Genomic DNA, 23589 nt, shown 5'->3' with positions numbered 1-23589 from the left:
TAATTACTAAGAAACTTAAGGGTTTTCACTTCCAATAATAGTTTTGAAACATGATGGATTTGGATGGAACAATGTAATAAAAAGAGAAGACAGTTTGGTAACATTCTAATCGAAAGTTTGCCTGAGTTGCATCTCAGTTTCACTTTTCCAAGAAGCGTGAGAGGATTGACCTCTCATTCTTTTGCTCTTCTCTTTATCTTTGATCGTCGAGCCTTTCTTCTTTGCGTCTACGTCCGGTAGTGGCCGGTCACCACAAAGTGGGCATACCATTCCTCTCGCGCTTGTATATGTTTTTGGTACTCCACACTGCAGACACATCCTAAACACAACAAAAGAAACACTAATCAAGCTCTGATTTTGCAGTATGAGTTGATGAAGAGACAAAGGGGATATATATTCATATACCTTAAGAGATCTGCAGCTTCTTCTGCATTTGGATTGGTTGCAGTAGATATCCGTTTTTCACCATTCTCTGAAGATGGTGGTGCATCAATATCGTTTCTGACTCTCTCATGGATCCCAACAAGTTGAGGTTTTGCTTCCATGACAACACCTATAAACCAATCGATAGAGACAATAACCCATCAGTGTTAAGATAGCTTTATAAGCAGAACCCAGAAAACCAAATTAGAACTCAGTTCCTGGTTTTCTAATGCACAACGTTTATGCTTCAAAGTACCCTAAACAAGCCAAGCTTCTAAAAAACTCAACCTTTCCCATCTATTTCGGGTTGTGAACCTAAACATGAGAACGTGAAAGGCATTGATGTGTACCTTAACAATCTAACAGCATCAAAAGATGAACCTTTTCATTTTTGTAATAACGAAAAAAGCTAGAAAGATGCAAACAAGTGATGGGTAGGTACCTTTAGGTTTAGCTTTCTTCTTTTTGCGGGTAATACGCTTAGCATGCTCTGCATCTCTAGCTGTAGCTTCTTCATCCGCTTCTGTGCGGTTGTTTAGAAACTCCGGTGGCCCTGATATCTGCAAAATCATTTCACAGAAGTAAACCAAACCAGTTCACAGACTTGCAAGGCCAATGAACCCTAACAAGTTTCACTACAATAGGATCTCTCTTAATGTTCAAACATAAACCTAAAATTCAATTTACAGATCCAAGTAACTATTTCTTTTAATCCACAACGACTAGTCGAAATTTAATGAGTTTTGGGGTGAGAAGATCAAAGAGAATGATGACCTGAGAGAAAACGTCGTTAGCTGAAGGAAGGCCAGAGTCTTTGGCGGAGTTGGATGCAGAGAAATCGAACACTGAAGAAGAAGATCCGTATCTCTCAACGCCATGATTCTCGTCTTCTTCGTCGGAGTTCTCGTAATCCTTCTCCTCTGCATCTTCTTCTTCTGCAGAAGAATAACCTTGGAGCAGCGTCAAGCTCATCTTCGAAGATCTGTCGTCTCTCTAAGAGCCGCAATATCGAAAATAAGAGCAACTTTTGTTTATTTATTTATGCATTCCAATTCTCGGTTTACATAAAACCAAACCGGAAATTAATAACCAGTCATTGTCCGGTTTAGTTAGAAATAGTTATAAACCGATTTGGTCTGCTGCTGGAGAGGCAAAAACCTTGAGATGATAAGAAGCTTGCGGTTAACCTCTTTGCTCTCTGCCGCTAAACCTCTCCGCTCTTTTGCTTGTTCATCTTCTCCGGCGAGAGAGACACCGCCATGCGCGTCGTTTGCAGAGGCAAAATCCACACCATCCCCAAATTCTCTTAGTATAACTCCACCCAAAACTCCACTATTCCTTAGAAAGCCGTCGCACGCAGCTCCTTTGTCGGAGGTTTGGAAATGGCACGACTGGGCGAAAGATCTCGCCTCCTCCGTAGAGGTTTCTTCTCCCAAGGCTGAAGATAGCCTTGACTCTATCCTCCTCCTCCGCGAGCTGAAATGGCTAATCGAAGACTCGATCGAAGACAATCATCCGGTGATTACCAGAACGGAAACAGAAGGAGAGAAGAATGTGAAGCTGAGAGCGTCGTTGGAGGAGCTATACGATCTATGGCGTCAGAGGATCGAGAAGCGGCGGCCGTTTCAGTACGTGGTGGGATGCGAGCACTGGAGAGACCTGGTGCTGTGCGTCGAGGAAGGTGTTCTTATTCCGAGACCAGAGACGGAGGTGATCGTCGATATGGTTGAGGAGGTGGTTACGAGAGACGAATGGTTTAAGAGAGGGACTTGGGCCGATCTCGGAACAGGAAGCGGCGCGATTGCGATCGGCGTTGCTAAAGTATTAGGTAGCTGTGGGAGAGTTGTAGCTACAGATCTCAGTCCCGTGGCGATCGCTGTCGCCGGAAACAATGTTAAAAGATACGGCCTTGAGGTTAGTAGGTTGGAGAGATTCTGAAACATTCTTTGAGCTTTGGTTTGTTTGTTACGATAGTGATAACGTTTTGGTTTGTATCCAGGGAGTGATTGAAGTAAGAGAAGGGTCTTGGTTTGGGCCTTTGAAGGATGTTGAAGGGAAGCTTGTGGGGCTTGTGAGTAATCCACCGTACATACCGAGTGATGACATTCCAGGTTTACAAGCTGAGGTTGGTAGACACGAACCGAGACTTGCGTTGGATGGTGGTGTTGATGGGACTGATAGTCTTTTCCATCTTTGTGATGGGGCTTCTCGGATGCTTACAAGCGGTGGCTTCTTCGCTTTCGAGGTCACTCCCTCTTAATAAAAAAATCCTTCACTATAAGTAGATGCACTATGTCTTAATTGTATTAATAATCACATGATTCACCATGAATGATGAATCTTTTGGGCGTATGATGATGCAGACTAATGGAGAGAAGCAAAGCAAGATGATCGTAGATTACATGACAAATGATCTCAAGAACAGTTTCTCTGATGTGAAGATAGTTTCTGATTTTGCTGGAATCGGTCGGTTCGTGACTGGCTTTCGTCTATGAGATTTAACTCTACTCGCTGTGGTGCCATTTCCCTATAATATTTGTGTACTAATTTGAGCTACAAAATGTATGGAGTTGTGAAATTATTTTTTCCTCAAAATCATGAACTGAGTTCAACGGAAGAATCTTCTTTGTTTGTCAATATCAAGGAGTATAAAAATAACAGCTTTTCAAATTGATAAATCGTCTTAGTATAAAATCATTGCCTCATTGGTAAATAAATGACTTGTGATTATAATTGTAATACGAATGTGGGCTTTAATAAGGCCATAGTAGTTTAGATAAGCTTGTAGAGGTGGCCCATTTATGCTTTATATAGTTCATCACTCAGCTTCCAGAATTTAGGTTTTTTAGCAGAATCGATTTCACGTAAAGCTCCCGCCGCCTCCTTTTACAGGTTCGTTGATAGCTCGGTCCTTCTGATAACGTTTTCGTTTTCGCAGCGCTTCTTTCGATCTTGGATCTTTCTTAGTGTCACTTAAAAGTTCGTATAAGCTTTGCGTGATGATTCTGGAGTCTTAGTTTCTTAAATTTTTCCCCATTGTTCCTGCTGCTCAATTGTCTATAGCACTTGTAGAACATTTTTCTGACTTACGGAGTCTGTGGTGCAAGAACAATAGTTATTGGTTAATTGTTGATTTGATCTTTGGTTGATATGGGGATCTTAAATATGCCACGTTTCTGTGAATGCAGAATGGATTCTCAGATCAAGCACGCCGTGGTCGTGAAGGTTATGGGGAGAACTGGTTCTCGTGGTCAGGTGACTCAGGTTAGAGTCAAGTTCACAGATTCGGACCGTTTTATCATGAGGAATGTTAAAGGACCGGTGAGGGAAGGAGACATCCTAACTCTTCTCGAGTCCGAGAGAGAAGCCAGAAGACTCCGTTGATTCATATGCCATTCTCTATGAAAGTGTTACCATGATCTACAGTTGCCCTCTTATGTTTCTTAACCTTATGGTTGTCTTTTTGTCTAAGAAATACTCTGTTTTAATTACTTGAATTTTGTTGAGACAATGTTTGAATCGAGAAATGAATCTTTTTTCATGCATTAAACTTTTAAATCGGTAAAATGTTTAGGTGGCAACATTTATCATCTATGGTATATCACACAATATTCTAAAGCTTCTTCATATATATGTGTACTAAATAGTAGTTGAACTTTTGATTAACAACCGCATTACATATTTAGTAGTTGAGATCAATCTTGGAGGCGTTGCATATGTTACATTAATCTCACTCTTTCTCTCTTTCACTCTGTACTCACAAAATAACTTACAAGTTAGAACAGGAGGTTTAGATTCACAAAATATTGAAATTTATATTTTCAAACATAAAATAAAGACATGGCCTGTGGTATAACAAACCTCCACTGGATTAATAAGTGTAGGCTTGTTTGGGCTTACGTTTAAGGAGAGCAAGCCCATTCAGTGTTCCAAACAAAATAACGCGGCAGGCCTATCTGGCAGCAGCTGTAAATTATAATAAAACGAGAATTACCAATTTAACCCTCTTTCTACGCGGATCTTGCGCCTTTCTATCTCAATCATCTCTCTCGTTGATCTCTTTGACAACAACACAGAGATAGAGCCAATCACAAATCCTTCCTCCTGGTTAGTCGATTCTCATTTTTGCCACATCGTTATCGTTACGGCTTTGTTATTATCAGCTTCGATTTCAAATTTGATCTGTTGATTTATGTTTGATTCTATTTGATTCGCCGTCGTTATTTTTTTTTGTGTGGGTTTGTGATCTGATCTCGTATTGAAATTTATATAATATCGCATTGTGGAGATCTGACTGACTCGCATCATCACATGGTTGATTTTGATTCCAATTCGACTCTAGATTTTGGTGGCGTTGAGGAGACATCATCACAATGTCAAGCGTAGAGGATGCGAAAGAGCAAGGGAACCTCGCCAATGAAGCTGAAAAGTCAATGCCATCATCACAGCAAGAGGTATCCCATCACACACAAAGCATAATAATCATCAATTAATAATAATGATGTAAACACTTCCTCTTGTGTGGTAGGAGGCTGCTGTAAAGAGCAAGTATGGAGGTCTCATGCCAAAGAAACCACCTCTCATTTCCAAGGTATGTTTATAATTTTATTCACCTCTATTTGTGAGTGTGTATGTTTCTGAGATGTGTTGTTTTTTTAATATAAGGACCATGAACGAGCATACTTTGACTCAGCTGATTGGGCTCTTGGAAAGGTAAAAACTTTGTTTCCATGAGTTTTGTTCTTTCTTTCTTGTTATCAAATATCAGTAATCTAAAAATCGGACCTAAACAAAACGATTTTCTAAACGTTCAAAAATTAATCTAGACATCCGACTAATCAATAATCCCATATAAAACGCCTATCTATCGTCTAGCAATTTATTAAAGATTTCTCTATGGTTGATGTTTTTAAAACAGCAAGGTGTTGCGAAGCCAAAGGGACCCTTAGAAGCTCTTCGTCCCAAGTTACAGGTAAACGTGCTTCTACCACGTTTCAGCTGTGTTTGTTTTTTCCTTTATGCCGGCTGTATCTTATCTCAAGTTTTTTTTGTCTCCATCTCCTACAGCCAACGCAGCAGCAGACGCGTTACAGGAAGTCTCCATGTGCTCCATCCGTTGAAGGTAATTATTTTCTTTTTTTCTCATCATATTCAAAGAAGACTAAGGACTTACTGTTCCATCTCGTTGCTCTGATATTATTACAGATGGAGGGGCTGCTCAGGGAGAATGAGTTTCCGACAACGAGGAGTAGAGGCCAGAGAGAGAGAGAGAGGGAGAGATATGGATACTCTTTATGTAATAACTTTGTTATAATCGGTTATTGTCTGTTCATTTGAAACAACAGATATGTTTTTCAATAAATCTTAACTCTGATCGCATAGCGTCTCCAATTGTTATAGTTCTAGCCTTTCTGTATGGAATCTCCGATTATACCTTAATGTTGTTTATGAGAAACCTTCCGCGAAAGACCTAAATCAGGGCAGTCTAATAACAAGTTCAATAGAGCTGTTGAAAAAGATTTGAATATAAAATATATAAAAATTTGAAAAGAATTATATAAATTATGGTCTAAATTTTTAATTTTTTTAGGTGTATTGCCAAATTTAAGATTTTATAAGTTTAAAAGTAACATTAAACATGTATTTATACTATTAAAAGAGAAACATTCTGAAAAAATCTACTCATAGAAGGTTGTTGGACCCTTTCATTAGATTAACATTTTTTTTGATATTCTCTTATTTATCTCAAACAATAAGTAACTCAATATTCAATAACATTATATATCATACCATTCACCTATTTTTACTCCTTCTATGAGTTAATTATATAATTTACAATATTTTTAAACGAGAATATACTTGCGAATTCACATTATCATTAAAATTATTGAAGATTTTGTCATTCATAATTGGTAAGCCCCATTCTCATCTACACAAATCTTACGTGTAGATGACAAATCAAATAGTTTTTTAAGTTTTGCGTATTATTATAAAATATATGAGAATTATAATCAGTTTTTTAAAAAATATTATCAAAGTTTTCTAAGTTTTTATCGGGTCAACCTGTGTCGGTTCACAGGTTAATGGCATGATTTTTGGTTTTATCAGATTTTTAATTAATAAGTTTTCCTTAAATCTGAATTTTGTGAAAACATATCAGTTGGTATAATCATGATAGAATATTACATGAAGAATATAAGTCAGTCCATATTATATACGGCCACCAGTTTACTGGTCCAATTGCAGGTCCGAATCAAATATGAAAACAATGCTTATATCTTAATTCGTCAAAGGAGTTAAATCATTTTCAAAAATAAAATATTTTTTTCGTACCATTTCAATGTTTCACGATTGGTTTCATTTTTTTGGTTCTAGAGATATAAGATTTGCTCGATTATTAATGAAAGTCAGTTTAATGTAGGTTTTGTTTTTCTTCTTCATTTTGCTACAGCTTAGTTCGCGGTTTGGGACAAATGTACACAAACCTATACACTATATATATTATGTAGAAATTCATTTAAATATATATTTAATTTTGAAAACAAACCCGGTCAAAATCTAGTGTATACTATTAAAAGGGAATCATTCTGAAAAAATCTACTTAAAAAAGTTGTTGCACCCTTTCTTTAGACTTAAATATTTTTTTAGTCTTATCTTATATATTTGTAACAATAAGTTAGTCAATAACATTATACCATAGATTTGCCTATTTTTAGTCCTTCCTTTTTTTGACCATATATATAATTGACCAAATATTTTTCTAAGATTACTTTAGTAAATTTGCTAACGTATTATACAACATGGTTTGGTTGACTAAAACACGAACCAAAACAATAATTGTATCAGCTCTCCAATAAATTCTTATGTCACCCGTCATTTTAACAGCTTGAGTAATGTATTTACGTTCATAAAATGCATACATATAATCACATTGTTATCACATTTTGATTCATTATATAAGTAGATTTCTATTTCTATAGTTTTAACATGTTAGCATCATACTATATGGGTTTATCTGGTATAACACACACTACAGTATTCCTATGTTTACTTTGTTTTCTAAACGATGATAAAACTCAAAAAAAAAAATTGAGATCAACAGAGATGATTTGAATAAACTGTAAAAAAGCTCATGTTGGTATGATATGGAACCAATCGTAACAGACCATTTAACTACAATAATTTAATATAAAGCTTAAAATCTACTATTACCTTACTTATTGATCAAATAATTTTTCATAATTTTCAGATGATTGAATATTTGAATTTAATTGAGATTTTTAGATATGATTTGGATTTTATTTAAACTAAGATTACTGGATCTTACCAAATGTCTAACAACTTTGGTAAACGTAACTCTAATAATATACTTGCATGATCTCATTATTTTTCAATATACAGAAGCATAAAATATATGTGAAATATAGTCTCATATTCATTATAAATGAAATAGGCCAAAATATACACATATAAACTTCAAACTACCACAAAGTTTCTATAATTAGTGAAGATTTACCACGGTTTAGTATAAAATTTAAAGAAGTTATTGTATCATGAAAATCAAACAGGCTTGGACATTTTACCCGGACTCGAAAATCTGAAACCGGAACTGATTCAAAAATATTCGATCCGAAACCAAATCGAAAATTTAAAGTATGTATTGGATCGGAAATTCTTCTATCCAAAAGAACCTGAACCAAAGAAAAAAACAAATTGACCCGACGTGATAAAAACCAATTAATACCTGACTTGAAAAGATGAATATTCAAAGCTATGATTTTTTTTGTGTTCTATTTTCTATATTTATTTTATGATTTAGTTAAAATATATTTTTACAAACAATCTTTGTTATTATTTTGTGACATTTTCAAGTAATCTGAAGCTTAAAATGTAAAATCTAGAGTTTAAAAATATTTTATTTTAATTATTAATAGTTTATTTAAAGTTATTTTGTAAAATTTTAAATATATATAACAAATTTCAACTAATTTTTATAGGGTTTGGGTATATCATGTACTTTTAAGATCCGAAAATACATGAATTCAATATGGATCCGAAAATTAAGAGTATTGTACATGTATTTTAATTATAGACCAGAACCAATCCAGACCTGAGAAAAACTGACCCGAATCCGAGAAGAACCGACCCAAACCCTAAAAAAAATTATGAATACCTATTGGATCCAAATTTCTAGGATCCAGACCCGAATTTTTTTGGACCAAACCCAACCCAAGACCCAAACGTCCAGACCTAAGTTTATGAATGAGCATCCAGTACTAGTCAGTTCTTTAGGGTATTAGAGTTTTGAATTTTTGGGTAGGGTTCGAGACGGTCCTCTCAGATACAGTTATGTTCAGTTATTATGTATATGAACCTGGAAATAACCAAATAACTAATGTATCTTAAACATGTTTGTCATGTTTGTAATACTTGAATCGGCCTGATTTTAAAATATAATTAATATATATTTACATTCTGGATATCTTAGAATACGCATTCGGTTTTTGGTTTAGGTCCTGTAATTTTTTTTTCTTTTTTTTAAATCTGAATTCTCCGAGTCCTTGACATTTAGATCCAATTAGGTATTTGAAATATTTCCGGTTATGGTTCAGTTTGGTTCCTTTTGGAATCGAGTCAGTTCGAGTCCATAATTCAAATAACCCTAAAATACATGTAATAAAGGTACATAATAGTCTAGCTCAATTTGGATATTTAGGAGCAAAAAAATATATTTTAAGTATCCGAAAAGCCAAAAGACGAAAAATATTAATTCATATCCAACTATTTATAACCCAAACAAAACGAAAGCGCGAGGTCAAAATCTAGTATATATATAAAAGGGAGAATTCTAATTTTGCCAGAATTTGTAACCATTTTTAAATTTTGTGATGAAAAATGACTAAACTAAATCTCATAAATTTTTTATAAATTTTTATAAATTCAATCCACTCCTTAAATACTAAAATTTAAACCTAAATGTTATGATATTTTTGATTGAAGATATTCTTAGAAAGTGATGTTCACTTTATTGTATTTCAAACAATTTCTCATAAAAATATTAGCCTTTAAAACTATTTAATTAAAACTATTGTTTAAATACCGTTAATACTATTTTGAACAGGGCCTAGAAATAATTTTAGACATCATTGGCCTAACTATTTGATGTATACAGGTTAAGTTTCATCGGATTAGGTAACATTGACAAAGTTTATAAGATAACTATAGGGAAATTTGGCTGTATAACCTTCAAACAAATTATAATTCATTCTATGTCTAAATACCCTAATACACCAATACACCATGCATCTTTTATATAATAATACTACTATGCCCTCTTACACAACCGGTAAAACCTGTAAACTAAAAAAAAATTAAATTAATAATACTTACCTTACACACATACAACGTGGCCTTTGGAGAATCACATACCTTGTAGAACGTGGGTTGTTTCTTCTCCATTTTTGATCCACTGTGTAACCACCAAAACCATTTCTGGAGTAGCTTTGCCTATGAGATGCCCATCTGCAATGACTCGCTTCGCTACTGACAAAAAGCTTTGCGCATCTGAAATCTATGGAGTCGCCGACAACGTAAACGGCACCGCCGCAAGGTTCGTCAACTCTTCCTTCAATCACCTTAATCTTTTCGGTTTACGAGGCGGTTACATGTACTATTCTCACGGATGTTGCCAGTTACACATATCTTTCTCGCTGTGTATATCCTTGAATTGATCGGAGAAGATGAACAGTTGTTGTAACATTGTGTTCTATTCTATTTTATGCGTATAGAATAGAAATGTAAAACAATATGTATTATGAATGTTTTATTCATGTTATGTAATTTAAAATAGTCTGTTACTATATGTATTTATCATGTATCGTTCCAGTTGATGATTAATAAAGAAGGTGTTATTTTCTTCACCAAGTACTATACTATGTATTTTTTTCCATTCTATTTGGGTTTAGAGTTTATATTTGGGTTTAGGGTTTAGTGATTAAGATTTAGGGTTTAGTATTTGGAAGGTGGGGTTGAGGTTTGATGGTGACCCTATCATGTATCGTTCCATTTGACGATTAATAAAGAGTGTTCTATTTTGTTCACCAATATGTACTATACTATGTATTTTGTTTCATTCTATTTGGGTTTAGGGTTTATACTTGGGTTTAGGATTTATACTTAGGTTTAGGGTTTTTACTTGGGTTTAGGGTTTAGTGATTAAAATTTAGGGTTTAGTATTTGGAAGGTAGTGGTTGAGGTTTGGGTTTAGTGATAGCCATAGTATTTAGGAGTTGGGATAGTGTTTAGTATTTAAAGATTATGGATGTGGTTTTAGTATTTCTATAATACTTAGTGATTAGGGTGATTAGTGACTAGAATTTAGGGTTTAGTATTTAGAAGGTGAGGGGGTATGGTTGGGGTCAGCGTTAACTTCTTTCATGCAATCATAAACATTTTATAGTTTCACCAATATGTACTATGTTATTTATTTTGTTCCATTCTATTTAGATTTTGTGTTTATATTTGAATTTTGGTTTATAGGTTCTTGCCTAGGGTTTAGATTTACTAAGTAAATGTTTGGGTATAGTAAACCATATTATATACATTCTATTTGGGTTTATACTTCTTTGATTAGGGTTTAGCTTAATCTATTTATTTAGGTTTAGCGTTTAGGGTATATTTGGATTAGGGTTTAGTGACTAGAATTTAGGGTTTAGTATTTAGAAGGTGAGGGGTATGGTTGGGTCAACACTAACTTCTTTCATGCAATCATAGACATTTTATAGTTTCACCAATATGTACTATGTTATTTATTTTGTTTCATTCTATTTGGGTTTTGTGTTTATATTTGGGTTTAGGGTTTATATTTGAGTTAGGGTTTAGTGATTAGAGTTTAGGATTTAGTATTTAGAAATTTATATGTTTTTTTGGGTTTAGGGTTTATACACTTTTTTTTTTTAAATTATGTTTCTATCCGCTCATTCTACTTCATATAGTAAATAAATATGTTATAAGTAAATTTGTGACATGAGTTCTTTTACGTGATGTGTTTGTAAATAATAGTGATTCATTATTGACCAGCAATAAGAAAATTTTGGGTGGATTAAATTGGTACGTGGCTGCATGTGTTTATATCAAATAAAGTAGTATTTAATTTAATCTTTACCCTACGTTATTTTGACCAAGTCATATCTAGCAATACAATATTACCGGATGATTACAGGAAGAAGGGGCAGAACCGGATAACAATTGGCATAAATGATAGATATTACATTACGTCAAAATCAATGCTACTCACTTAATTTTGATGCCAAAGTTGGTTATTCAGCAAATTAACCCTTAACTATAACTATTAATTGAAAAACTGATGTTAATGTTGCGACGACGTTGGAATCATAAGGCGACGTAGCAGATATCTTTTTTCGTGTAACTGTCGTAGCAGATATCTTCTCCATGCAAATTGAGAAGTATGGTGGTATATGTACTTTCTCTCACTATTTTAAGATAATGATACTTGTTTATATCTTATTGAAGATAAATGGGTTGAGCTGAGCTCATTTATGAAATATTTGCTTCACGAATTTGAGTTAAACTGAGCAACTTAGCTCACTTTGAAAACTCTAACTATGCTAGAGGTGTCTCTAAAAGGAGAATATCTCAAGCAACTGATTTTCAGACACTAAATACATAGTGTTAAGAAAATGCATATGTAGTCAGAAATTTATCCTATCAACTCATTAGACATCATGCATGGTTTGAAAAAGGAATAGCACGTGCTTAGTAATCAAATCAAATATATATATTTTCCCTGGAATACACAAAGTCAGCTATTTCATCAACTTTGTTGATAGGCATAGAATTGCTGAATGAAAGCCGCACAATATAACACACATACGTTCGCAGATATTATAAGTAGTTACTTGCCAAATATATTAAATCCAAAATATTGGTATACATCCATATATATACTATGTTCATTGGAACTTCAACACACATGATGTCAAGAAAGCGAAAATATAGAAACCGGAAGATAAGGAAGATTTGGTTGGATATGGAAATCGGAGAAGTTTCACCGGAAGATACTTCCAAAACTGTCTCACTAATTGCCGGATTCCACAGTCGGTGTCCGACTTATCTTATGATGTCTTAGTCTTCTCAAAAGTCAGCTTCGCAAAAACATCATTACTATTCGTAATTTATTGTATTTATCTTCAGTACATGTATTTTGGTAAAACTTTATGGCCACCCCGAAGGCTAACTTATCAGGAAAGACATATATATCATTTTTCTTAAAAATATATCAATTATATTATTTTTCTTCTTTTTCTTAGCATATATATACGTTTTCATTCAAAATTTTTAAATGATAATTATAACCAGTTCAAGATTCAAATACAAACATCAAACAATAATCAATAGTTTGAAAGAATCGTGGAACTCTTGATCTTGTTTCTTTGGTTGGCAAAACGTACAATATAGTAAAATAACGTATATATTTAGTCAAAACAACGTATATCGATGACCAAATAAACGATCAGTATTCAGAGGAATACAAAAATAAGGCTCATAAGTTTTAGGATATATATATATATATATACTAGATTAAGATCTGCGCCTTGCGCGGAATGAATATTATATATATAAATTATTTTATATATTATATGTTTATAACATATTATGAAATAATAAATATATATTAAATAATTAAATAGTCATTATCTAATACTTATATAATTAAATTAGTGCGAACATATAAATAAATTTTATAAATCGAAAAAATATTTTTTCTATTTGATATAATATATAATTAAATTTAAATGATAGTAACATATATATGGCATATTTTAATATTAATATTTATTAGATGATGGTTTTTGCTCATATTTATTTTTTATCATTTGTATCTGTTATAGCAAAAAATCTAATTAGTGATAATAAAATTTTCACTGTGGGATTAATGGTTTAAGTAATTTATAATATTTTAAGAAATTAAGTTGTCAATATTTTTTCTATTTTTTTTATCAAAAAAATGTTCAAAGTAAATTTCAAAATTAAGATATTTATGTATTTTTATATGGCATATAGTTTAATTTAAAATAATACACATATTTATATATCTTTTATTTTTGAATACTTATTAAATGAGACTTTCAACTTATATTATTTTTTAATTATTTGTATCATGTCATAACAAAAGTTTTAAATTATAGATCACAAAATTTGAATGTGAAACTTTTAACAGTTTTAGTAACTTATACTCGTTTTTAAAAATTCAAAATATAATATAAATAATTTTTTTAATTTTTATTATATGGTTACTATGATTGTTTAATTTATTTTAATAGCTTAAAATTAAACAAATATAATTATAATACACACTTATTTTTATCAAATCTTTATTATTCAAAATTATTAATTGTCATATATACTTTAGCCATATTAGGAAATTCCGTAATCTTATTTAAGGAAATAATGAAGCACATTAATAATATATTTATTGTGGTTTAATAAAAAACTTATTATATATTTAGATGGACCAATCTATTTCTCTAAAGATTCTAAGAATCATTCTAGTGATGACACGTGGCTACAAAAAAATGTTGCAATGCTTCTCAAATAATATATAGGGGATGTCCCTACACTAATCTTTCTTTTAATTACCAGAGTAGTGTTCGATATTAACCGAAATTTTCTCCCTAAAACAATCATTTTCTGGTGGCAAGTTTGAAAAAACAATCATTTTCTCAACCATGTTTTAATAGTTATATTCGCCAGAATATATATTAATAGTTAGCTAAAAACATCTATACTATTAAAGCAAAATACTTCTTATGAATCTACCCCTGAATTTTTCTATTAATTACAAAACATTTCATTCCCTTTTTTAATTGTCTTAATTGTTTTAAATATTTTTCGAAAATGAAAAGTCCAACTAATTTGCTACTTACATTTTTGTTTTTTAAGCCCATTAAATCGTTTTAAATCTCATTTTGTATTCAAAGATTTACAGAATCAAATCAAATAAAAAGAAGATCCCCCAACTTGAGGAACACGCAGAAAAATATTTTAACTGTTTGACATGATAATTGAATTTTCCAAAAACTAATATTAAAATATAGAGATATTCGATTTTAAAGAAAAGATCCCCCAACTTTCTCCCCAAGTTTCTCCTAAAACCTAACACCTCGCTTTGAATCCGATCAATATTATAAATAGGCAACACCGATTTTCTATTCAAACCCACACCTTCGAACAAACCAACAGGATCTACGTAGGATAATATAGGACAAACATTTTTATTTTAATAATAATTAAAAAAATAAAGAAGACAATATTATAAAAATTGACTATAAACAAATAAAAAATCTATTAAAATATAGATTCGACAAGTATTTATTAATTTAAATGAAATTTTAAAAAGAAATGATTCCACACTTTGAAAGCGCGGATCAAAATCTAGTATATAACTTAAACTATAGAAGTCAGAAAATCTACAGCTACAGTATGTAACGAATGAAGGAGTTAACATTTACACAAACTAATAAAATAACGAATGGATAAGGTTTTGCATTTTTTTTTGGTACTACTTTAAATAAATTAAATATAAAAAACCAGGACGAGTTAGTTTGGTGGTAAACGGCTTGTGGTTGCAAGTATGGACCCAGATTCGACTCGCACTGGTCACTAGGAAATTTACATGTGGACTTGCTCTGGCGCCCGAAACCAGAAACCGTTGCCTGACCATGACACACCCTCAGATGTGCGTCCGTGCCACTAAAGGGAATTTACATGCGGACTTGCTCTGGTTAAGTTTAGGTTGTTTTCGCATTGAGCTCCACTTGGAGACCAGTCCACTTTGTTATGGTTCGTTCTCATCCTCTAATTGATATCCACAAACTGTTAACAAAAAAAAAAGATATCCAGAAATTAAAAATGGATGAATCCTAATTACAAACACTATGCCCTTATTTAAGTATAATTTTTGTAACAAATAAAGTAGACTTGAACCAAAATTCAAAACTCCTACGTAAACAATACTTATACCACTACATATTCAATCATTCAAGTTCATAGAATGATCAAAGAGAACAAATCCAAAAGAAAATGCTTTTAAAGTCAACGAGTGGCCCAGCTAATACCGCACTGGCCCAAAACAGCACGCGCTTTCGGAGTTTTGAATATCTCACAAACAACGTCGTTTTATCTAATCCACAGCTAGTGTTCCAAAAAAAAAAAAATCTAATCCACAGCTCCACACAGACACTAGCAAACACTAAAAGCCGGTTTGGTTGACTGACACGTTATTCATTGACTTGTCAACTCCTTCTATAAATAACACCCTAAAACTTACTAATTCTACTCACTCAAAACTAAAAAAACACACTTGATCTTCTCTAGCTAAAAACCCTAAAATATAAACATATCAAAGATGAATTTTGTTAGATCATTGTGCGTTTTCATTACCTTCCTCAGTTGTCTAGTCATCTCGGTCCATGGCCAAGCTGCCGCAAGGCCCGGTCCTGGTTCTGGCACGAGGATAGGGTTTTACTCAACCACATGTCCTAACGCCGAAACCATTGTCCGAAACGCCGTGACAGCTGGATTCAGCTCTAACCCTAGAATCGCACCAGGAATACTAAGAATGCATTTCCACGACTGCTTCGTCCAAGGCTGTGACGGTTCCATCCTTATAACGGGAACTAACACTGAGAGAACAGCCGTTCCGAACCTCAACCTCCGTGGATTTGAAGTCATAGACAACGCCAAAACCCAGCTCGAAGCTGCTTGCCCTGGAGTCGTCTCTTGTGCTGATATTTTAGCTTTAGCCGCTCGTGACTCCGTTGTCCTCGTAAGTTCTAATTAATTAGTAACGTTGCATGCAGTTATATTATTTTATTTGTAACTTTTAAGTAACGTTTTTTACGTGCATGGAATAATTTTCATGCAGACAAGAGGAACAAGTTGGCCCGTACCAACCGGACGTAGAGATGGTCGAGTTTCTTTGGCTTCGAACGCTAATAATCTCCCTGGTCCCGGTGATTCCGTCGCCGTTCAACAACAGAAGTTCTCTGCTTTGGGACTCAGTACCCGCGAGCTCGTCGTCCTCGTCGGTCAGTGGTTTACATTTTACACAATCCAAGACCTATAAATTACCAAAAGTTAACGTTAAGAAACTCTTATATGTGTCCAATTTTTGCATAGAAAGTTTTATTTTAAAATATAGAAAATGAAAACCTTATCCGAAAAAAAATCATCTGCGACTTTTAACAACAACGTATAGTAAACCAGTTGTGTAATTTTAACAGGAGGACACACGATCGGAACAGCGGGGTGCGCTACATTCAGGAACAGACTATTCAACAGCACCACAGGCCCTGCGGATCCAACCATTGACCCGACGTTTTTGGCGCAGCTTCAGACACAATGTCCCCAAAACGGTGATGCCAGCGTGCGCGTTGATCTCGACACCGGAAGTGCAACTACTTTTGACACATCCTATTTCAACAACCTAAGCCGTGGCCGTGGAGTCCTCCAATCCGACCAAGTCCTCTGGACCGACCCCGCAACTAGACCCATTGTGCAACAGTTGATGAGTCCTAGAAGCACCTTCAACGGTGATTTTGCCAGGGCAATGGTCAGGATGAGTAATATTGGTGTACTTACTGGGGCTAGTGGAGAAATTCGTAGGGTTTGCTCCGCGGTTAATTAAGTAAATTATTAAAACAGTGGTTAGTCATGGATAAACTTTCATGGCTGGCTAAATACTTGTTTCTATTATGATTTTAGTTTCAATAATAAATAAACCAATAGAAAACGACATAAGAAAAGCCCAAAAGTGGGTTGGTGAAAAAATGTATCTATAAGATGTTTGTATTCGATTTCTTTTGGCTTTACTTGGTGAAATTAGTAAAATGTCACTTCTTCACAAATAATTGCATGACTCGTGATGAGTTTGGCTCTATTTTGTATTCTTATATTTTATAATTTCCGTTAACCATGAGTAGACTTCCGAGGGTAATGCTCATGTACCACCAATGATTTAACTGTGGCTAGATAAACTGGCTAAGCAGAAAAATGAGATTTATCTAAATTTAGATCATTTACGAAAGTACAATAAATATGGAATACAATTTGACTATATAAAAAATGAAACAAGGCGTCTGATACTTACTTTTCTGTATTAGATTATGTATATTTTGCTACATGTTCTCATGGATTTTGAGAGGTAACAAGGTGACGAAAAATAAATGAGCGAATTAAACCGAAACCAGACTACCACATCTAATGGCATATGTATCGAAAGGTATAGTCGCATACACACATTTGATGTACGTATACTTCAAAAATGATGGGTTCTTAATTAACTTTTTATGCTCATCAAATTTATTAAAATAATGACTAGAAAACATAGTTTAGTGTAGCTTTGGTGTTACGGTCCAATTATGCATACATGTTGAAAAAAAACAAATAATCAACTGTTAAAATTCTGGTCAAATATTCACCCCTTATTAATTTGCAAATATGTTAGTCAATTAATCAGGATCTTTATAATTTTGAACCCCCAATTATTTGTTGCGTTATCAAAATTTATGAGCTCTTAGTGTGTGTTTTTAAACACTTTATGAGGTCTTAGTGTGTTTTGTATCTGTATTTAAGTGGATGTATACGCATAATTTCTATTGTACCCAATGTTACCCCCCAAATATCATTACATTCATGGCGGTGCACATAACAAACTAGTGAATAATGTCAATGATTCGTTAAACTCTCGTGTTCCAGTCTTCTCAAAGTAAAATAGATAGTTGATTGGGCAACCAATTAAGGATTTATATTTGATTAGTGTATAGTTGATAAAAATAAATAATTATTTGTTTTGCAGACAAAAGAAGTTTAACTTTATGACTTTATTTACTAATGTAAATAATAAAGCAAAATAAAGCATATTAGCCAATGCAACAACAACAAACAAAAGAGACAAAAATACAATATATTAAACCATATATAATCATGAATTTGAGCATATCTTTATCTTTGTCACTGACATTTTTTTGCAATGCAACTGTTTAATAAACTTTGGCAATCCTACAAGCTATTATAGTTAATTAATATGGTACATGTACGTGTATTAATTAAGTTTGACTGTGTTATTAAGTGAATGCATTAGCTGTATTGATGTAGACCGAGCAAGCAATTATTTTCACACTTCAAATGATTTATTAGATTTTTAGCTGATGCCTTCTTCACTATATAAGTTGTCCTTAAATTGCATATGACTGTAATTTTATACATAATTAGTGTAGGTTTTTTTTTTTGGCAGAAATGTTAAGATAAAGAGAAAAGGTAAGATGGCGTGGTACATGACTCACGAGTCTTGTCAATATTTTGATTCGAAACTAAAACTTCCAAAACATCTCGAGTAGAAGACAACATCCGTGTAAATGGTCTATTATTTCAACGATTCCATTTATATTATATTGTTTCAATTCCTATTTCCTGTTTTGATAGAATAAAATAGATGCCACAATCCAATCGAGTAATTGATTCTATCAAAGTTCCATATCTCCACTCCACCACCGCAAAAATACATTATTTTTCGATCTTTGATTATAAGTATACAAGTCTTTTGTCATCTAAAATATTATTGATCAACTTAAAATATAAAGGTAAGATACAGAAATAGGCAAATGAATATTTTGATTATTATTTTTGGTGAAATATCGATTTAAAAAAATAACACTTCATATAAATGAAAGTTTGAATTTGTGATATAATTAAGAAAATCAACTTTTCGTAAACAACCAATTTTTTAATTAAGTAATTACAAGAAAATTTGACAAAAACCCGCCTTATTCACCACACGCTCCTATTTTTAATTATAGATCTTCAAATGCAAGTAATACTTTTATACGAGTATGAATTGTAACAGCTAAAGAACAGATCCAGCTTAAAGTCCGAAAAAAAAAAGAATCATTTTTAATACAAAACGTAAAAGGACGTAGTATTATTCCGTAGACAAACATTCGCTAAGAAGACAGATTGAAAGAGGTGTCCCACTCTTCTAGTCAAATATTCATAATATTTAACTTAGTTCGTAATTCTCATGCACTGTGCCTAAATTAACGCCTAGTGATCATTCATTAAAATATAGTGATTTATATAAATCTTCACTAGACAGTTATGATATTCTTAAATTGTGAGTATATGTATATCAAGACAACTACACAAAAGATACATACTATATTAACTGCTTTAGTTTGTGTAAACACCGATCATTGAATTAGATATTTATGTGTTAAGGAAAAATAACATGTGAACAAGTTGTTTGTATTAGTCTTATGTATCCCCCATAATGCGTATTAATATCGGTTAGAAGAAATAATTTAACGGTGGAAAGCCATGCATGCAAGATTTTTTTTTTTTTTATACTAACTTCACCGTCTAATGTTGGACGTTCGTGATGATAAAACTAATTCACTGACCACTCTTTTGTTGCGGTTCAACTAATACTATTGTTTTCCCATAATTTACCTAATAAAGCCATCGGCCCCAAAAAAAAACTAGGTAAAAAAGAAGAAGAAATTCACAAATCTAAATGTAGGTAGTTAGGTACATACAAGGACCTTATTCATATATGCTAATATTAATTATAAAACAAATCTGTTACAACGATTATAAAATACAATATCGGTAAAACGTAGCTCCAATTAGTTAATTAATGTATTCGTAGCCCGGCTTTGTTTACTCATTTACAGCCACGAATCTATTACTCTTTTCCAGTATAAATACATAAACCAAAATCTCAAACTATATAACACAACATATCCAAAGTAATAATCTGAATTGTTTTCACAAATATATATGAATCATCTAGTTAAAAACTAAGAAGAAACTAATATATATGGCAAGTGTTACTAATTTTAACCCCCACGGTGTTTTCTTACCGTTATTCCTTGTCCTGGCCGCAACAGCAACCGCAACCACAAGACCGTACACATTCCTCCCAAGGCCACGGGTCGGGTATTACAGTAGTGCATGCTGGAATGTAGAATCGATAGTGCGGTCCGTGGTCCAGTCTAACTATTTCACAAATCCAGCCAATGCTCCGGGCATTTTGCGTATGCATTTTCACGATTGTTTCGTCCGTGGCTGCGACGGTTCCATTCTCCTCGACGGACCTAACTCTGAGAAAACGGCGATTCCAAATCAATCGTTGAGAGGGTTTAACGTTATCGAAGAAGCTAAGACTCAGCTTGAGATCGCTTGTCCTCTAACAGTCTCTTGTGCTGATATTCTCGCACTAGCTGCTCGTGACTTCGTCGTTCTGGTATAACCTATATTTTATTTTATATTTTAAGTCTAACTATTATTTATAACTTTACGTAACCTAATGGAAGTTTGATTATGCATGAATAGACAGGTGGACCATGGTGGCCAGTTCCATTAGGACGACTCGATGGTAGGGTTTCATTAGCCTCGAATGTTGATTTGCCGGAACCTACAGACTCAGTTGCGGTGCAGAAGCAGAGGTTCGCTGCGAAATATCTTAACACCCAAGATCTAGTTGTCCTTGCTGGTACGTAAATAAATTTAGTTTAGGCTTCTCCTAGTTTCAATCCTAATTTTTCGATTTTTTTTAATTTGAATGTTTTTTTTAATATTAATCCATTATAAATACCACATAAAGCTTTTACTTTTCTTTTCTAAAAAAAAAAGAATTGAATGATATGCATGAAAGTGTAAATTTTAGGGTAATAAATTTATTTAGTTTTAGATTTGCATATAACTTTCAGGTTCTATCCATTGGAGTTCTAAATATGAATGTGTGTATGTATATATTTTATATATATATATACATATTCATATTTAGAATAGAACACTCCATTGGAGGTGCTTTTACTCTTAACCTCTATATGTATAGCCCATATAGAACTAAGTATGTGTTACATGTGTAAATAAATTTATATATAGTAGCATGGTATATTGGTATAGATTTAACAATATTTCACAATTTATTACATCTTAATTAAGTTAAGCTAGAATTTATAAAATACGTTGTATAATGTATTGCAAATTACACAATTTGAAACTATCTTGAGATACACTCCAATTTACATAGTGGGTTTTGTGTATAAACAGCCGGACACACGATAGGAACGGTGGGGTGTGGTGTGTTTAGGGATAGGTTCTTCAACTACAAAAACACAGGAAGTCCTGACCCAACCATCAACCCGAATTTCGTCCCTCAGATCCAATCTCAATGTCCTCTCAACGGCAACGCCGCTACTCGTGTCGCGCTGGACCTGGGAAGTGAAGGCCAGTTCGACACTTCGTACCTTAACAACTTGAGGTTTGGTCGAGGTGTCCTTGAGTCTGACCAGGTCCTATGGAATGATCCCGAGACTCGTCCCATCGTGGAGCGGTTGCTGGGACTACGGTTTCCGTTTTTGCTGTTTGGACCCGAGTTTGCCAGGTCGATGTCTAAGATGAGTCTGACTGAGGTCAAGACCGGTTTGGATGGGGAGATTCGTAGGGTTTGTTCTGCGATCAATTGATAAAACATAAAGGAAACTATTATGATGTCATAAAAGTAATAAATAAAACATGGAGATATAAAGTTCAATAGACTCTCCAGCTTTCCAAGGATAACAAACAAATAATGATTAAGCATTTTCTAGCATGATTATAGTGTTTAATTACGTCGATGCATGAATATGAGGAAATAAGTGTTACAGAATCATGTTACAAAAAAGTGTTATAGAATAAAACTAAGGAAATAGTTTTGTAACATCCGTGATATATGAAAACGCTTAGGAGAATTGATTTGGCTACCTATGTTACCAAAATCGACTTATATTTTTTGTCAGACATCCGTTTATAATTCTAGAGTTAAGCGTGTTTGGACTGGAGTAGTGAAATGGTGGATGACCTATCAGGAAGTGATTCGCGATACCGTGCGAGTGAGGCAAAAGCACGGAAAACAATCGGTGATTGCAAGGTCAGTAAACAAGAATTTTGGACTTTGGAAAATTAATGCACCACCCACCCGTCAGATGAAATAGGGCCCACAGGCCGAGTGAATGGGGTGGGTAGCCATTAGCCGTGGACGGTCGGGCCGTTACAAGTTTCCTTTGATTAGTCATGTACAGTAAAACATCTATAAATTAATACTCGATAATTTAATAATCTCTATAAATTAATAAATTTTGACAATTCCAACTTGGGCCAGTTCAAAATTTGACACAAATCGATAAAATAATAAGATAATATTTTATAGAAAATTCTATATAAATATATGGCCCCATTAAAATTGTAAATTAAAAATTTATATGTATACATATTTTATATAAGTAAGAAACTATTATTATATCGTTTTTTTATATTCACACTAAAATTATCTTTATATTTTCTTAACACTTAATAAATTTTTGATGAGATTTAGTAATATTATATCTCAAACCACATTTAAGTTCTAGGAAATATATATTATATACACCAAATAATATAATAAAATTAATATAGATGTCAAATCTCAAAAAATAAAAATTAATTTATATGCACTAAAATCAAATATTTTTCTTAACTAATAAATATATCTTAAAATAAAAAAATCTAAATAATTTTTTTTGTAAATTAATATCTTTATAGATTAATAAAATTTTAAAATCCCAACATTATTAATTTATAGAGGTTATACTGTATATATTAAAGTTGAAGCACGGATTATGATTCATTACACTTTTCAAATTTATATTTTCTGTTTATCTCCAATTTTAAATGAAACTGGAGTTGAATATAACTTATAAGAAGATAATAGAAAATATGTGAAAGTCAATAAAGATATAAAGAATCAGTTTGAATTCACTGTACGAAAATGAATCTAATCATTAGTGGAAAATGATTAATGGAATAACAATAACATAGTGGTTGACTTTGATAATAAAGAAAAAGCGAGTCAATGATATCATGGCATCGAAGTTGTCACTTGGTGGTTTCATTAAACAAGACATCTCTTGTCAACTTCGTTTAAAAAAAATACATGCATCTCTTGTCAACTAAAGGTTGTATATGCTTTTTCTCTCTTCTACCGGCTAGTATAACCTTTTCCAATTAACATCATACATTTATCATAGTTTTAAAGACCTTGTTTATCACTAATATTTTTAAAAG

At 33.0% G+C, this 23589-nt stretch overlaps 6 protein-coding genes across 6 annotated transcripts; 5 read left to right on the top strand and 1 right to left on the bottom strand.

Annotated features, from left to right (window-relative positions):
• Positions 1 to 3: 3 nt before the first annotated feature.
• BNAA06G23310D lies at positions 4 to 1456 on the bottom strand. Its single transcript, XM_013787727.3, has 4 exons — positions 1198 to 1456; positions 866 to 983; positions 406 to 553; positions 4 to 319 (listed from the first exon to the last, which is right to left on the bottom strand). Exons 1-4 carry the CDS (start codon positions 1393 to 1395, stop codon positions 106 to 108), a joined length of 678 nt encoding a protein of 225 aa, XP_013643181.2. The 5' UTR covers positions 1396 to 1456; the 3' UTR covers positions 4 to 105.
• A 111-nt stretch (positions 1457 to 1567) lies between these two features.
• LOC106348077 (release factor glutamine methyltransferase) lies at positions 1568 to 3965 on the top strand. The gene is made up of 4 exons (XM_013787730.3): positions 1568 to 2337; positions 2423 to 2668; positions 2787 to 3315; positions 3612 to 3965. The coding sequence occupies exons 1-3, from the start codon at positions 1588 to 1590 to the stop codon at positions 2916 to 2918; spliced, it is 1128 nt and encodes a 375-aa protein (XP_013643184.2). The 5' UTR covers positions 1568 to 1587; the 3' UTR covers positions 2919 to 3315; positions 3612 to 3965.
• LOC106351918 (40S ribosomal protein S28-2) lies at positions 3613 to 3965 on the top strand. Its single transcript, XM_048781944.1, has one exon. It carries the CDS (start codon positions 3613 to 3615, stop codon positions 3805 to 3807), a length of 195 nt encoding a protein of 64 aa, XP_048637901.1. The 3' UTR covers positions 3808 to 3965.
• A 431-nt stretch (positions 3966 to 4396) lies between these two features.
• On the top strand, positions 4397 to 5802 carry LOC106351919. Its single transcript, XM_013791633.3, has 7 exons — positions 4397 to 4530; positions 4766 to 4877; positions 4952 to 5014; positions 5089 to 5136; positions 5342 to 5395; positions 5491 to 5545; positions 5629 to 5802. Exons 2-7 carry the CDS (start codon positions 4797 to 4799, stop codon positions 5652 to 5654), a joined length of 327 nt encoding a protein of 108 aa, XP_013647087.1. The 5' UTR covers positions 4397 to 4530; positions 4766 to 4796; the 3' UTR covers positions 5655 to 5802.
• A 9982-nt stretch (positions 5803 to 15784) lies between these two features.
• Positions 15785 to 17381, top strand: LOC106348078 (peroxidase 71). Its single transcript, XM_013787731.3, has 3 exons — positions 15785 to 16270; positions 16370 to 16532; positions 16728 to 17381. Exons 1-3 carry the CDS (start codon positions 15851 to 15853, stop codon positions 17129 to 17131), a joined length of 987 nt encoding a protein of 328 aa, XP_013643185.1. The 5' UTR covers positions 15785 to 15850; the 3' UTR covers positions 17132 to 17381.
• A 1068-nt stretch (positions 17382 to 18449) lies between these two features.
• LOC106351920 (peroxidase 70-like) lies at positions 18450 to 22642 on the top strand. The gene is made up of 3 exons (XM_013791635.3): positions 18450 to 20746; positions 20836 to 20995; positions 21559 to 22642. The coding sequence occupies exons 1-3, from the start codon at positions 20321 to 20323 to the stop codon at positions 21972 to 21974; spliced, it is 1002 nt and encodes a 333-aa protein (XP_013647089.2). The 5' UTR covers positions 18450 to 20320; the 3' UTR covers positions 21975 to 22642.
• The last annotated feature ends 947 nt before the right edge of the window (positions 22643 to 23589 follow it).

Source organism: Brassica napus, chromosome A6, assembly GCF_020379485.1.
Source record: "Brassica napus cultivar Da-Ae chromosome A6, Da-Ae, whole genome shotgun sequence".
Lineage (NCBI taxonomy): Eukaryota > Viridiplantae > Streptophyta > Magnoliopsida > Brassicales > Brassicaceae > Brassica > Brassica napus.
The sequence above is the reverse complement of the archived record's forward strand: the minus strand, read 5'-3'. Positions and strand labels throughout refer to the sequence as shown.

What these genes read in the sequence shown, in the direction of transcription:
- LOC106348077 (XM_013787730.3), top strand. Translation starts at nt 1,588, where the DNA reads ATGATAAGAAGCTTGCGGTTAACCTCTTTGCTCTCTGCCGCTAAACCT. An exon ending in TTAAAAGATACGGCCTTGAG is followed by an intron (nt 2,338 to 2,422) that starts GTTAGTAGGTTG and finishes GTTTGTATCCAG; the next exon opens with GGAGTGATTGAAGTAAGAGA. An exon ending in GTGGCTTCTTCGCTTTCGAG is followed by an intron (nt 2,669 to 2,786) that starts GTCACTCCCTCT and finishes ATGATGATGCAG; the next exon opens with ACTAATGGAGAGAAGCAAAG.
- BNAA06G23310D (XM_013787727.3), bottom strand. Translation starts at nt 1,395, where the DNA reads ATGAGCTTGACGCTGCTCCAAGGTTATTCTTCTGCAGAAGAAGAAGAT. An exon ending in CTAACGACGTTTTCTCTCAG is followed by an intron (nt 984 to 1,197) that starts GTCATCATTCTC and finishes ATGATTTTGCAG; the next exon opens with ATATCAGGGCCACCGGAGTT. An exon ending in GAAGCTGCAGATCTCTTAAG is followed by an intron (nt 320 to 405) that starts GTATATGAATAT and finishes TGTTGTGTTTAG; the next exon opens with GATGTGTCTGCAGTGTGGAG.
- LOC106351920 (XM_013791635.3), top strand. Translation starts at nt 20,321, where the DNA reads ATGGCAAGTGTTACTAATTTTAACCCCCACGGTGTTTTCTTACCGTTA. An exon ending in CTCGTGACTTCGTCGTTCTG is followed by an intron (nt 20,747 to 20,835) that starts GTATAACCTATA and finishes ATGCATGAATAG; the next exon opens with ACAGGTGGACCATGGTGGCC. An exon ending in AGATCTAGTTGTCCTTGCTG is followed by an intron (nt 20,996 to 21,558) that starts GTACGTAAATAA and finishes GTGTATAAACAG; the next exon opens with CCGGACACACGATAGGAACG.
- LOC106348078 (XM_013787731.3), top strand. Translation starts at nt 15,851, where the DNA reads ATGAATTTTGTTAGATCATTGTGCGTTTTCATTACCTTCCTCAGTTGT. An exon ending in CTCGTGACTCCGTTGTCCTC is followed by an intron (nt 16,271 to 16,369) that starts GTAAGTTCTAAT and finishes ATTTTCATGCAG; the next exon opens with ACAAGAGGAACAAGTTGGCC. An exon ending in CGAGCTCGTCGTCCTCGTCG is followed by an intron (nt 16,533 to 16,727) that starts GTCAGTGGTTTA and finishes TAATTTTAACAG; the next exon opens with GAGGACACACGATCGGAACA.
- LOC106351918 (XM_048781944.1), top strand. Translation starts at nt 3,613, where the DNA reads ATGGATTCTCAGATCAAGCACGCCGTGGTCGTGAAGGTTATGGGGAGA.
- LOC106351919 (XM_013791633.3), top strand. Translation starts at nt 4,797, where the DNA reads ATGTCAAGCGTAGAGGATGCGAAAGAGCAAGGGAACCTCGCCAATGAA. An exon ending in TGCCATCATCACAGCAAGAG is followed by an intron (nt 4,878 to 4,951) that starts GTATCCCATCAC and finishes CTTGTGTGGTAG; the next exon opens with GAGGCTGCTGTAAAGAGCAA. An exon ending in AACCACCTCTCATTTCCAAG is followed by an intron (nt 5,015 to 5,088) that starts GTATGTTTATAA and finishes TTTTAATATAAG; the next exon opens with GACCATGAACGAGCATACTT.